Here is a 15311-nt window from a genome sequence, read left to right on the forward strand (position 1 = left end):
GCTATTTAAATCGTAAGTACAACTCTATCAGAGTTGCAAAAATTTATTTCGCTCTACAGAGCGAGTTGCAAAAATTTATTTCTTTCCCCTTTAGCATTACTTGGATAAAAGTAATTTAGGGAAATTTTTTTTGCTGTCCATGTGAAAGCAACAACACAATAATTACTTGTTTTACATAGGTTACTATGTTTTACAGCTTTCAATAAATAACTTGAACAAGAATTTCAAAATTAAAAACTCAGAAGTATAAAGCTAGAGAGAAAACAGGCCATAAAACAAAAACCAAAACACTGCCAGATGAATTGGTTTATTTTTATTCCCTTGTAGCTCCCAGAAATTTTCAGTAACAGATCAAACTAGTTGTTTCAAAAGGCAACGACAACATGATAAATATAACAGAGTACAAGACCTCATTAAGATATGTCTAAAACACATTTTAGAACAGTCAATCCACATTCTCATTGAGTAATTGCCCTTCACAAAAGAAAAGTTAACAAATTAATTTTAAGTAGAACAAAATAGAAAAATTTGGTTTTGCATGTCATTTCCTCCAGAATATTTGCATGAAAAGTAGTTTTTATAATCTTAACTCTTTTATATAAGAAGGCCTAAGAGAAGCCAAGTGATCTGTGTATGACCAGCATTTCATCCAAATCAACTTTCACTCTCTTGTTCTGAGAATCATCTATAGGGCATATTTCCACTTTAAGCTAAAAGGTGATGGTTTTATTATTTAATTAATTTATTAGGCATGTCAGCACTCCCAGCATCTAATATATTCTATACTCCTTCAACTTAAAGCATAATGAAAAATTCTAAGCAGAAACAGAACCTGCCACATACTCTTCCCAAGAGTGGTGAAGCTGCACCACAAGTTTACTTCCACCTACTGCACTCCCTGGACAAATTAAACTCCCGATGTTCTCTAAAGCAGCTAGCAGCCAGGTTTAATATTACAGGAACAGTAACATGAACAGATATGGAAGCTAGTGGGCACATGTTTTTCTCTCATATAGCTATCATTACAAAAGAGGGGATGCTGTGTAGGTTTTGAATTTGTGACCTACTAAAAAGCAACTTTTATACTCCCTTATTATCAAGTCTCTTTGCCGTGATCCTCTCAAGAGGTTGAAAGGGGAAGAGCTCTTCATTTTCAGTGTAACAGACAACTGGCTTCCAAATAAGAGATATTTATGCCAGAAAAGAAAACCCCAAAGCATTAGAAAATTTTAAATAACATTTGTCTTATAGCATAAACCATGGCAGGCATTAAATTCCAAACTGCAAAAGAATGATACTACTTCCTGAGACCCAAGATTTGTAAACAATTGCTTCTAAGCAGTATTACAAATATTATTCAGGACACCGTCAGCTTACTTTTCCAGAGATTTGAATTCATAGTTATCTCACTGTTTTAGAGAGCAGAAGGTCAGCTCAGGTCTTACCACAGAGCCTCACCTATTGTCTTATAAGAAATAAATCTACAGTTTTTGCATTCCTATTCAGAGTAAGCCCTTCAAAAAAACAGGACTGCAGAAGTTGGGTTTTTTTGTGGGCAACAAAAGCCATACTTTCAAAATTTTTACTCTTTAAGATAGTACCTATTTGATATGTTATTTCAGATGTAAACTTCTAAAACATGGATTTCAAATTGTTCTAGATTTAATAACGCATATTTCATCATCATCCTGTTTCAGAATAGCCCTGGAAACCTCAATAAGCAGCACAGGTTTGTCTGCCAAAAATCACCTGTTTACAGCATAGTCTCTTGGCACATTCTGACTGGAATATTATAATGTCTGTCATCTTCAGTTATGAGAGTCACCACAGGCCAGTCCTCCTCTGGGTCACTGGGATAAAGTGTGATGAATTCATCAGTACTGTATTTATACAGTCGATACACTTGGATGGTATACTGCAGAGCATAAGCAAGGAGAAACATTTCCACCTACATTGGAAAAAAAGCAGAAATATGATGTGTAAAATTAAACATACCTTTTAAAAGATTTTTCTCATTAAAACACTGAACTAATACCTATCAGATTTATTTTTTCAAAGAAAAAAAATGTGAAGAATGCATATACACAAGCATCTCTGGTTCAGTATCTCAATCATACACCTCAAGATACAATGCCTCTTAACATGAAGCTCTTCAGACCCAACAGTGGCATAGTAGGATATTAGTCCTAAAAAAAACAATAGCTGCTTTATACAGAGAACCTCATTTCCCTACTGCCACAATCAGGTAGGAAAGACATTCTCCTGTATCAGTATTCATCCTGTTAAATCACTAAGCCAGACAAGAACAGGTTTCAGGCAATGATCCTTTCTCTCTTAGAAGGCACTCTGAACTCTCTAGCGAAGTACATGGAAAGGACTTATAAAGCCTGTTGATATCAGAAGGAATTCAGAGAAAGAAGCAGAAGAATCTTCTATCTTGTCTACTACAGCAGCAAGCATATCCTGTTTTAAATAATAATTTACAAAGAATATAACTAAAATAAATAAATCTAGTCAGAACAAAAATAAGTGACATAACATTGACTAAACTGGGCAGCAAAAAAGTCACCAATGAATCAGCTAATTTAACAGTAATAGCAACCTACCTCATCTATACTACAGCCATCAGATTTTCAAGCCAATATACAGAAACAAAACATAATACTTCCATGATTCTAGTGTCTACAATTAAGTACTGAATTTAACTGCAGTACCACATTTGTAACATATTCAGTAGGGGGGTTTTTAAGTGGATGTTTCTAAAATATTTCAGACTACTCAGCTCATTCACCACCACATTTTGGTTTGGGGCTTTTTCTGTAATATGCATACCAGTTCTGCAATGTATAAGGCAGTAACTGACATTAGTTTATCAGAATTCACCAAGTATATGCACTACACAGGATCTTCTCTTCCTAATTTGAGTATTAGCTTTTATATTGATATTTAAAAAAAAACCAACCCTAATAATTAGGAGACTAACAGTAATGTTACCATTAATAGAATACCATACTTCCAAAGGATGCTACCTAAGTGTCAGCCACCAGACAAAAATCAATGTTTGAAAGGAAGGCCTTTACAGACTCTTACTACGAGCAAGCGGCTCTACTACATTTTTCCTAATGAGACCAGACACTATACCATTAAGTTTAGCCAGACCAACAAAAGCTGGGTGATTTCTTAAACCACATAAAACCAAAATCTGCAAAACAGGAAAATAACACTATAAGAACAATCTCTCCTTACTTGTTCAAGGCCTCCACTGTGACCAATATGATTCAAGTGATTATGCATTAACTGACGAGGGTTGCTAGATGTATCCCGTGCAAACAGTAACCATGAGAAGACAGGAACTCTCCTTCCATTTTTATCATCATTGTATAATTCAATGGCGGTGTTAAGCATCAAAAACTTAAGTGCTTCATAGAGACTATACTCCTCCTCTTCATTTTTAAACAATTTATCACAAGCTTCTTGTTTCTCAACAGGACGCTTGATTTCACTTATATTCTTCCACTATAAAAAAACCCACATGCAACACATATCAATAGCCTTGCAAGTGCAGCAAAAAGCTACTTGTGAATTGTCAGATATTCAGCACAGACACTCAGAATTTAGTTTATAAAGGGCTTTGTGCCTTTTTAAAAGCAATCAAGAATATTTCCACAGCTTTAGTCCTATCAAGGTCAAGCTGAGTTAGTCTGATTTTGCTTAAATTAGTCCTTAAGCAAAGCAACAGAACAGGATGCTAGAAACTGTTGCAAGGTGGCAAAACAAATGTGGTCACGGGACAATAAGCAATAAGGTAATAACCTTTTTGTTTCCTGTATCATTAATTTTATATCCTTCATATTCTTTACATTCCAGTTAACTCAGAATGCGTATTTCATTCCAGCCCTCAAACTGCTTCAATGTAGCCTTTAAAATATTCATAAAAGCCTTCAATAAAAGAGAATATGCATACACAGTAAGACAGGAACAAGAGAAGAGTTTTTAAATACGTTCCAGAGTTTAAAGCAGGCAAAGGATGAGGTTAGGTAATATAGTACGAACACTGAAATGGCAGTCATTTTCCTGCTACATTAACCTAGAACAAGAACATATAAACATGAAAGAAAAACTACTCCTTTTTAATTACTTCAGCATTATTCTGTTGTGTTTTTTTTTTCTTTCCATAAACATAGCAACAGCATTAATCCATAGTATACAACATTCGTTCAAATAAATACAAAAAATAGAGGCAAACTGTTACTCTGTTACATTAATTTCTTTATTGAAACCTAATTATTTTTCTGCAGAGCTGCTTACAAATTAGCATCAGGCTAATGCAAGCAGAGAAAGACCAGAAAACTCCCACAGATCTGAACAGATATTCTTTCCTGGATTTTTTGCCATATACATACAGAAAAGTGACTTTCACTAGTGAAATCATCCTTATGCTAAATTCACCACATGCAAAAAATTCTGTTAGTGTTCTTATTTGCAAGTGACCAAGAATAAACAAGTACTTTCCCAACCTTTTTCCTCAGAAGTATTAAATATTCTTTAATTTCATCACTTATTTCTCCCATCTTCCTGCCCAGTTTCTGTTTTAGCTGCCACTGCTTGATCCAGTCATACTTGCTCAGCAAGTTTTCAGGGAGCTGGAAGTTGAAAGAAGGCAGCTTAAGTCAAAAGTCTTGAAAGGAAAAGCCATCACCAACTTGTACTTTTTTTTTTTTTTTTTTTTTTGTAAGATAGATGACCATAACTGAACACAACTGGCTCTTTATAATACTTGCTGGATAATAGACAGAATACTGGTCTATCACTATTTCCAGATTTAACCACTACATAAGTACTGGAAAAATTAATTACACCAAGTTACTCATGGCTTTTTTTTTTTTTTTAAATTAAAAAACCCTCCAGCAGCAGATGACAATGACTGCATTAGAAAGTATCCCTGAACCATCAGAAGACAATGTGAAAGGTATAATGACATCCAGGAGATAATCCAGAAGTCTTGATGGAGTGCAAACTACGTTGTCCAGAACACACAAACTGTCTTCTTTTCAGGGAACATAACTAAAACACTACGGGGCAGGTTTTCTTATAAAGAAGAAAACAACCTAGGGGTTAGTTGATGCATCAGATCATACTGTAGACTCAGAACTGCCTCTTTTACTGCCTACATGCTACACCTGCTCAGTTAGGAGGTTTTACACTTCTCTTGAGTGTAAGAAACTGGGCAAGCAACTGCCAAGATGTCCTTTGTTTATTAACCCATTTTATCTCTAGAACTGCAGGAGCAACTTCTGTCTCACAATGAGTTATTTGGCTAGAGCAGCACATATGCCAACAGCCATTATCAGTCAGTTTTAATTTTATCAGGACTCCAAATTAATAACATGTTCTCTTTATGGCAACCAAGTATTTGTCAGGTATAGACAGACCTTCCCACACCCCAGCCTGGCATTCTATGTTAACTGGACATATAAAACTAAATCAAAGATTATATGCCAGTTAACTTCTACAACTAGAAATATGCATGTAAACACTGTTTTAAATTTGAAACCCCTTTGTTAATTGTCCTGTTAGTTGTCACCACACATATCTCTTACATGCCCTCTGCTTTGATTTTTGTCTATAATTTTTGTTATTACCAGCTGTCTTGTGGAAAACCTCTTACTGCCATATTACCTGATGTAAGAAGAAACCAAGAGGGCACAGTGAAGACAGACAAGTTACATTAGAGTCAGTACTGTGGTAACATTTATACATTGTAAACTGGAAACTAAAGGGACTTGGATTCAATCCCTAGTTGAAAAAAAATCAGTGTAAAAGTACAAAACTGAACACTTACCACTTCTCAATTCAAGGGATATTGAGAAGTGAGCACATATAGCATAACAGAGAAATAAGATCATAAAATTATCAAGCAGGTTATAACCAACATCCTCTACTGTCAGAAGATCAGAGTTTGACACATACCATAGTAAAATCCTCACTCTGTAGCCAGCCTGGTAACTGTGTAGCTTGGCTTAGTGCCTGGAAAAGAGTTGCTCTGAGAGCACAGTAGTTGTCACCTCGTACTCTCCTTATAGATGCAAACTTCTGAGCAACTGCTTCGTATCCCTAGAAAAAAAAAATAAAATTCCAAATAATATGAAAGCATTAATAAATATTTTAAGGTCATGCACTAGTATCATAAAAGATACTGGAATATCAGCATCCAATTTAAAAAGCTAATGCTATTTAAAAAAAAAAAAGGGGGTTGATCCACTACTCATTTTGGAAGTTCAAATGCTTTTGTTATAAATTATGCTTTGACAAAAACTTCCTTAGTTCTGCTGAATAACAAACAAGAAACCGAGGAAATCTAAGTAGATAATTGGTTGTGGCATTTATCTGATGACAGTACAGAAATATGATTGAAATATCGGTAGCTAACCTACTTAAGTTTCAAAAAAAAAAAAATTTCTAAACATACAAACATACACACACAAGACTATAAATCTAAAAATACATCATGCTTACAAGAAGTTTCAGCAATAGCTTATTCCATTTACCCAATATGTGTCACATGTAGTTTGTTTGTGCCTCAGGAAAAATTTGTGTTTACAGTGAAATATCTTGACACATGCCCCAGCACAGAGCCCCCTCCCTGCTGTTCCCATACATACACTTTTAGGAGAAGCAGCAATGTTGAACTTCTGAAGCTCAGTATGTCTCCTCAGCTAACCTAGCAAGAGCCAATGTCCTGTACATATGTATTGCTCTTACTAGTCTCTTGAAGGTGACACATGGATCTTTTGATTTACAGGAAGTATTTTTTTACGTTTACTGATACATACCACTAAACTTTCAAACATGTTGAAAAAAACAAACCAACAAAAAACACCTGACCAACCTTATGCTTTATTTTCTACTATTCTAGCTCAAGATTAACATGAGAAAACTAGTCCAAAACCTTCAAAAAATAAGACCTGAGGAAGCGTTTAAGAACAACTGAACTTACTCACTCAAACTCCCCATCTTAAAAATCATGCCATTCACCAACTTTAGTTATTTGCCTTCTGTCAAAAAGTTTGGTTATCTGCTCTGCCATTTCAACAGCCCACAAAATTACCAATTTATGGTAATAAACCAAATTTAAATTTTCAATTGAAAACAGTAATGAAGAACAGTATTAATCAAAGCCCTGCACTACCAAAAAGTAGCCTTACTAAAAACACATTTTGAATGAGTACAGACAAAACCATCTTCTAGTTGTCAGTCACTTCTAAGACCAGAATTGGACCACACAGCTATTGCATTTCCTATTTTAAAGACTGTCCCCATAGGAAATCACCTACTAAACATACAAATGAAAAAAAAAAAGCCCAACAAAATTAAACAAAAAGAGAACTGATACCTTTCTCATCCTTTTTGCTACTGGTGTATTTCCTCTCCATTCTTTTCTGCAATACTCCATGATGTCTATTTCCGGTGCAACACTCAGTTTATGTTCTGTCAGAATAGAGTATGTAACATTATAAGGAGAACTGTTGAAACAGAACAACATAGAGAAAGCACTGAATTTCTAAATATACTCTATCACTTTAAAGTAATATTCGTGCCAAACAAGACTGGCAGCACAACCTATACCTACTAAGGAATTACTGGTATTGAAAGGGGGAAAAAAAACCCAGCTTGCTCTGAAAATGATGAGTGAACAAAAATAATAATGTAGTACAACAAAATAAAGAACACTCTGCTCCTCTCTTCTAGAAAATATTAATTGACAAAGAGTAGAAATTAGTAAAGTACTCTTCATTTTCTTAGCAATCAGAAAAATATTTGACAAGTTTCCCATCTTTCAGCAGCCACATTGTAGGGGAGAAAGATAATAAATCTTTCTGAATAAGCCAGAAACAGTGGTAGAAAGAAACAGTTTTCTGTTAGAATCCTAACAGCCTTCATTTCAAAACAGATAACACTAAGTTTATCAAGGGATCCTAGTAACAGATGCTGCTATGATGACTACAAATCATTAATTCTCAATTAGAGATTGAGAGCACCACACTCATAACACAAATTATATGACTGCTTTCCAAAGGATTCACATTCTCTTGTAAAGGAATTACAGAAACATAGGGGAAAAAAAGTATATTAAAAGCAACTAGCTCTAGGTAAAATTGATCTTTTTGTGAATTAAACTGCACAATGTACTCAGTCATGATTAACTTCTATTGCACACAGAGACATCTGTACACAGAAGTCCCTGGAAAAGGAGATGTCAAATCATCACAAACAAAAAACCAGTTCTATAATGAATTGTCATACTGTATTTAAAATGCCAAACAAAATCTGAATGTACCTGAAGAGCTTGTCTCACAAAGTAGTATTTTCTCTCTCTCTATTTCTTCTGCATCACGATACATGTCCTCCTCACTGCAACAAAAATCAACACAGACTTCATACAGCAGCACAAATCTTGGTCATTTACCTTTTCCACTGTTTACAACTACAGGAGAGTACTTAAGTCTTTCTTTTAAGTATTTTTTCAGCTCCATTTGCTTTCCATCTTACACATTATTTTCAATAAACCAACAAGAGTTCTCAAAAAAAAAAAAAAGAAGTTTAAAAAAAACTCTCAACTCTTCCCCGCTTTTATCTGACACCTACATCGGTCACAAATCACTGCCTGAACTTCTGTGGGTTGGAGACTACAGAGTACTAAAGTCCCTTTGTATTTGTAAACTTTACAGGATAAATTTGCAAAACATTGAAGTCAAAATGCCTTATTTGCCAAGTATATGAATATTGCAACCTAAGCATGCAACTAAGAACACGTTACTCACCGAAGCTTTATATCTGCACTCCACTGGGGCTGAGCAACCTGCCTAGTAATGAGCAGAATACGTGGCAGAGTGTCATGATGAAAAGTAGTCAGCTACCTGCACCTAGTCTGAATATTATGAACTGAAGGAAAAATACTAAGCGTGATCCAAACTGCAGCCTACAGGCTAACTGAAATCCTGACAAACCTTTCTTCCTCTAATAATATGGGCTTTTTGGTCAAAGTACACTGTCTTAAGAGTCAAACGTCTCCATCTGAGCCTATATACATTCAGACATTCTGAACTCAAGTTACAACCATGAGGGAAGAAATGATGGCCTGAAAGGATATTGCTTCTATGCACAGTGCAGCATTATCAAGAAGAGATCTCGAAGCTCATGTGTGAACATTACTGTTGAGAATGGAGGTCCATGCAGTATTCAATAAAAAGACAGCAAAATTTGCACATTCCTTTAAACTGGACTCTGAGTGGCATTTGCCATATAATTACATCTGGCAAATAAACTTTAGAAACAACAGTTTCGCAGCTAAAACACTTAAAAAAAGCTATACACCACCAAACATACTAGTAAATCATTTAGGATAACCACTAAAAGAAGGTTATATTGAGAGTTTGAATTTTGAAGAAAGTACACATGCAGAAAAGAAAAGTGTAAGGTTATTATTCATTGCCCACTACTATCAGTAGCTTCTAATCTACCACTCAAAAAAACCCAAACCACACCGTGCTTGCCAAAGAAGAAATTAAGGCTGTGACCCTGCCCCATCTTACATGGCTAAGGGAGGACAAACAGTTAGGAAGACCGTAAAAAAGGGTTTCATGTAGCCAGCTAGTAGTTAGATTACTCCCATCAAAGTTGAAAGAATACAGTGGTAAATTACGGCTCTGTATTTCTTTTTCTTTATATCCAAATCAGCTTGTTTGAAAAAAAGGTAACATTTCTAATCCATTTGCATATATTTCCTCTTAAAACAAAAAAAAAGTTTAGCATAAAGACAAATATAGGTTAATACCAGGAAACCGTCATCTACTGTGCAGTCCTATGAAACTACAGTTTAGTTTTTACTCAAGTTTCAAACCTTTAACTTTCAAACAGGGTTTCCTGAGTGCTCAAGTAACTGCTTAAAATCTGATTTGTAACAATACTAAAAAAAAATAATTAAGAGAGACAATAGATGCAGTAGATACTAAACACTACTCCATAAAAAGAGTACCACCTGCTGAGAAGAAAAATCACAGAAATACTTATCCCAAGCCCTTATCCTTGTTACAGTGTGGTACAGGACAAACCCTAATTTCCCCACATAATCTTATTTCTCATCACAGATTAAGGTCCATTAAGGTTTGTGAAGAGTTTCAAGAACACTTAATAACCCTGAAAATATTATGAAAAAATAATAAACAACTCTGTATTTGACAGCAACAGTCTCCAGTCTAGCTTATCTGTAAACTAATTATTTAAAATACAAAACAACAGCCTCTCCCTCTGAGCATGAACAAACCTGCTCCTACAAGAGATCCCATGGAAGGTGGTGGGGCACGTTACTTTGGAATACATCCTCAAGTATATTTAGTTTATAATGCACAAAGAGAAAAAGTGTTCAACTTAGTAAACTAGTGAGGTCACTCAAAAAACAAGTTTGCTGCAGAATAAGCAGCATCATGTTCCTTCTGCATGTATTACCCCATATTTTTCTGGGAGTTGGCAAAATATAACTAATAGATCCAGAACCTGATAGATTAACATCCAGCATAAACACAGTACTGCACTTTAACTGAGCTGTTTTGAAATCAAGGTAGCTAAGAGGTATAAGCCATCTGCATGGGCATTCTCATTTCAGAGTTGAAAATGCATCTTAACATTGTTCTAGCATAGCAACTGCTAAATAAGTCCGTGGAAACTAAAGCTTTTCCCTGTTAACTTTCACATTAATATTTGAAAATAGAGTGAAAAAGTAACAGATTGAAAAGAATAATTAAGTGAAAACATTAATGCACAAAAGAAAAAAAATGCACAGTGTTGTGTGTAAACACTTAAATTGTTGAACTAGTAAATCTGATTCTGCCGAACCAAAGATACCAAGGTAAAAAAATTCGATGTCAGATTTTACTCAAGAAATCCTGGGATTTGCATTTTAAAAACAAGCAACAAAAAAACCCCATGCCACCAAAAAAAACCCTAAACTTCAACAAGTTAAGACAACAGCAAGCAAAACTACACTGGAGAGAAGGGAAAGGACTATAGACAAAAATATATAGTTTTATATTAATAGATTTGCAGGACTAGAACTCCCAGTATTGAACATACAAAAGAAAAAACAATGCTTAAAAGTCTTCTGTTTATTATCATGAAGTGATGAATATTTATTTCGTCAGATTACACTCATTACTAGTAATAGTTCATGTGAAGGCATATTACATCATATAGAATTAGTATGCCAAGTAGCAGCTAATTAAAAAATTCGGACAGAGATCCTTATGTATCATACTTTTGCCAACATACAAAATAGACTTAATACATATTTATATGAATCTGTGTATTAATGTTACATGTGCTTTAATATAAAAACCCCTTGCATTAATGTATTAGATTATATTAAATTACTCTGTAATTTAAGCATGAGATAAGATTTTTAAAACATCTTTGAAAACAGGTTGCCAATTTTTAGCGACTTTTTCACTAAGTCAGCGCTTATGGTAGATTTTGTTTGTTGTCTAAAACAGTCCACTGGCTACCTACAGAAAGAGGATTAATTAGAAATCACTTTCTTCTCTTACTTATTAATGTATTCTTCGGTGACACAAAGCCACTCTTATGTGCATTAATTTTGTTTTCAGAAGTTTGGAATTTTATTTTATTTTTTAAAACCTTCATATTTATTTCTTCCTCAAGATACCAGATATTCTTGTCAAGACTTCTACTGTCAAATCTGAATCACACAGCTAAATTTTTACTTTGGCCTACAGCAGGACGTTTACAAAAAAACAAACAAAAAGCTGAAGTGTTAGGATTAAGAAAAGTCTTCTATCAGTGTCAGCACCGCACCTAACAAAGCGTTCACAAGGTTAAATCCAAGCTACCAGAGTATCTGCCTTCGAGTCTTAGTTTCCCATGCTCTGCACCCTACCCTTAAGAGCTTAATGTCACATCACTCATTCCCTTAGATGGGGAAAGAAAACCACTAATAAACTATAAAAGTAAGCAATTTATCTAAAGGGTGAAGGTGGCCTTCACAATCTTAAGATCTGACATTTAGACCTATTTCTCTATGACATTAACACATACAAAATTTTGCGAAGATACTCACTTTGATGAACTGAAAGTACCCCTCCCTTTCTATAGAAAAGCTGTTAACATACATATAAAAAAAAATCCTCACCTGTCCTCAGATGACTCCATTGCTGAAAAATTACTAGACACAGGTAGATATAGTTCACAGTCTCTAGATGCATCCTGATCTGTCACAAAGGATTTAATCATATCTGTCTTCTCAGGTTTTATCCCAGGACTTCTGTACACATAGTCTCTTATTTCCGATGTAGATTGCTCCTTCTGATCAGTAGCTGTGTCTGCTGAACCAAGTTCGTTAGGAGGAACACCAACTTCCTCTTCATGCTTCACCAACCGTATGGAAACAGTCTCTTCTTGCTGCGGGAGTGGCGGCACCTGCGAAGGAAGGGCCCTCCTCTGGAATCATCCTCCCTGGGCAGGGAAGGCTTTTGCTTTGTGCTTTGGTTTCCTTTTTTTTTTTTTTTTCATTTTAAACAGCGAGCTTCCAGTAAAGCCCAAAATCAATATTTGAATTCATGTGAAATAAAAGGAGTTCAGTGAAAATCTCCAAACTCGGAAACAACACTAAGTTTTCTTAAATATAAGGAGAGGGGGGAAATACAGCTGCTTTTCATTTGTCAGACGCTCCATATAAAAATACTTGTGAGGAAGCCTAGTGCTGCAAGGATGTGTGTGCATGTGACAATCATTGTATGGGGCCTGTGAGAGGCTGGAAGTTCTCTTCCAGGAGCCAAAAATACATCACTGAATTCTGATGCACCATAACTCCAAACAGGATAGACAACTACAGAGAGAGTAAATTATAAACCTTTCAAAATTACATGTTAATCGAGAGTTAAGCATGCCAAACAACAATGGAATACTGAGAACAGTAAAAAGTAGAAAAGCTGTACCACAGTAGGAAAAAAAAACACCACCCTACAGAAGTCTGAGCATTTTGGAGCGTGTTTACCTTGAAATTGGGCCTGAAAATGGAAAATTATGTTTTCTTTCTGGAATTTCCCTCATAAGAATATACCTTCTCTAAGTAATACAAGTGATGCTAAGATTGGGGGAAAATAATTACAAACATGCTGACAGTAAAGGAATTTGAACTAACATGATTTTTGAAAAAAAAAAACCCATGTATTTAGAATATCAGTATAAGAAGAACATTTTAAAGGTGGAGGTCTGGTTGTAAAACCTATAAAAATTACAATGGCAACAATAAGTAATTTGCAACATCATGAAGTACTTAAGTCACAAAAAAACTTATGGAAATTTTTGTAAACAAGTTTTTTCTGTTTCTTTTATCCTTGAGACATAAGGAAGTATCATGTGAACGAAAAAAAGAAAAAAACCCCATTACCTTAATTTTTTTTTAATCACTGCTCGTCTTGTGTATTAAATCTGTGTTGGATTGCTCTTGACAGTGACACGTCCTTTGAAAAAACTCTTTGTTTGCACAGCTGTTTGACTGATGGGTTTGTCTCAAAATGCATTCTTGTTTCATATTGGCCATTTCAGAATTACTCCTGTTCAAACAGCTAGTCCACTTGAAATACACCCAACTGTTTCCCATGTTCCTATAATTAAAGTAATTTAGATTGAGTAGCGTTTAAGAATCATTACAGTTGCCTACTTTTTAAGATTAGCTTCTTTTTTGTTGTTAACTTTTGCCCTTCTCTCAGCAACTTTACAGGAGAGACATGTTGGCTGACTATTTCACAACCCTTCAGAGAACTAGAGAGCAGAATAATTCCATAGAGCTTTAAATGTAGGTGGAGTTGCAGCCTAAACCTGATTCTTCATGATGAGCAACACAGTGCATTACAAAATGACACTGCAAAATACATTAACTGTACCTGAGAAATGAAATTTTCAAATTCAATGCTTGCTCTATTTGGAGCTGCTTACTTGTAACAGAAAGTTCCTAAATAGCAAATTATATTTCCTTTCTCAAGAATTATTACATGAAAATCATACTATGATGTCATATTTCAGGCTGCATTACAGAAATGCTTGCCATGTGAACTTGAAAAAATGGGTGCAATCTTTTTCATTTGGCATTTATCTGCTTACAGATGGGGCTTATGTCAATCACATGACAAAATTTTTTTCTCTTCATCACAAAAAGACAAAAACTAAATACCCAAAGTAGTGATTTTACTCATAAAACTTTGTGTTTGCATTAACTGGAAAGAAGTATTCCAAATGTCATGGCCTGAATAAATACATTCAAAAGAAAAGTCCACTCTCTGCTCAATGCTCCCCCCACAAGAACAACTGGGAAAAGTTCATAATTTTCAAATTAGATACATTCCCAAGTTGAGTGGATAAAGGTGATTCAAGGGAATATTCATCTGTTCAGCCTTTATGTAAACTACTTCTAAAAAGGAGGTTTCTCTTCGCCTCTTGTAAACAATATATTGCAAGCATATGTGAAATTTATTTTCTTAGCAAGGGGTATTTCTGGGTTTAGTGTTCATCTATAGTAGATGTACCAAATATATAGTCTCTGAAAATAACTGAAAGTTCCACGACACATTTCACAAGATCAAGTGTTGTAAAAGTCATTATTATGTATTAGTCATTACCTTACAGGTTGAAAAAAATTCAAAGAATAGTTTTAGCTTGCAAATAAAAAGATGTCTACAGACAGCAGTGGCTGTCAAAGAGCATGCGACAACACTAAATAAATTAACGTTAAAAGAAAAAATAACAGGTATAATGAAAGTGCAGTAAGAATTTATACAAATGTCTATAATACTGTGGATTAAACAAAACAAAACACCTTTTGTTTTCTTTTGTTTTTACAAGTACTCCCAAGTTCAAAAGACAAAAGAACCTGAGCATAAAGACCTGAAGTTTGCTTTCTGAAGACTGTGGAAGTGATGAACTGTTTTTTTCTGAGATGATCCCTATTTAAACAAACAGATCCCTCAAAACAGTCTCCTTTGTGATTCTGTATATTCAGTTCCATCTTCTAATAGGTATGTGTAATTTAAAAAATTAGTCTCATTTGCTCAAAGTATCTAACATTTCTGAGCCACAGATTTACATAAACTATTAAGTGCATTAGTTAAAACAGCAATGCAGTGTTTACTTTTTTTCTTGCACACAGCTCCTTCCCGTATTTTCCACTGACGTGTGAGAAAAAAATTGTTAGTCATAATTACCTTAATTTGGAGCTTGGGCCATACATGATTACTCATATC

The 15311-nt window shown here is 34.8% G+C and overlaps 1 protein-coding gene across 1 annotated transcript; it reads right to left on the reverse strand.

Annotated features, from left to right (window-relative positions):
• Positions 1-745: 745 nt before the first annotated feature.
• OTULIN (OTU deubiquitinase with linear linkage specificity) lies at positions 746-14122 on the reverse strand. Its single transcript, XM_026841387.1, has 8 exons — positions 14108-14122; positions 12203-12489; positions 8339-8412; positions 7394-7488; positions 5971-6114; positions 4518-4643; positions 3247-3516; positions 746-1948 (listed from the first exon to the last, which is right to left on the reverse strand). The coding sequence occupies exons 1-8, from the start codon at positions 14120-14122 to the stop codon at positions 1754-1756; spliced, it is 1206 nt and encodes a 401-aa protein (XP_026697188.1). The 3' UTR covers positions 746-1753.
• Between the last annotated feature and the right edge of the window lie 1189 nt (positions 14123-15311).

This window comes from Athene cunicularia, assembly GCF_003259725.1.
Source record: "Athene cunicularia isolate RWA chromosome 2 unlocalized genomic scaffold, athCun1 chr2_part1, whole genome shotgun sequence".
In the NCBI taxonomy this organism is placed as follows: domain Eukaryota; kingdom Metazoa; phylum Chordata; class Aves; order Strigiformes; family Strigidae; genus Athene; species Athene cunicularia.

What these genes read in the sequence shown, in the direction of transcription:
- OTULIN (XM_026841387.1), bottom strand. An exon ending in ATGGAGTCATCTGAGGACAG is followed by an intron (nt 8,413 to 12,202) that starts GTGAGGATTTTT and finishes TTTTTGTTGCAG; the next exon opens with TGAGGAGGACATGTATCGTG. An exon ending in TAATACTTCTGAGGAAAAAG is followed by an intron (nt 3,517 to 4,517) that starts GTTGGGAAAGTA and finishes GTTTTTTTATAG; the next exon opens with TGGAAGAATATAAGTGAAAT.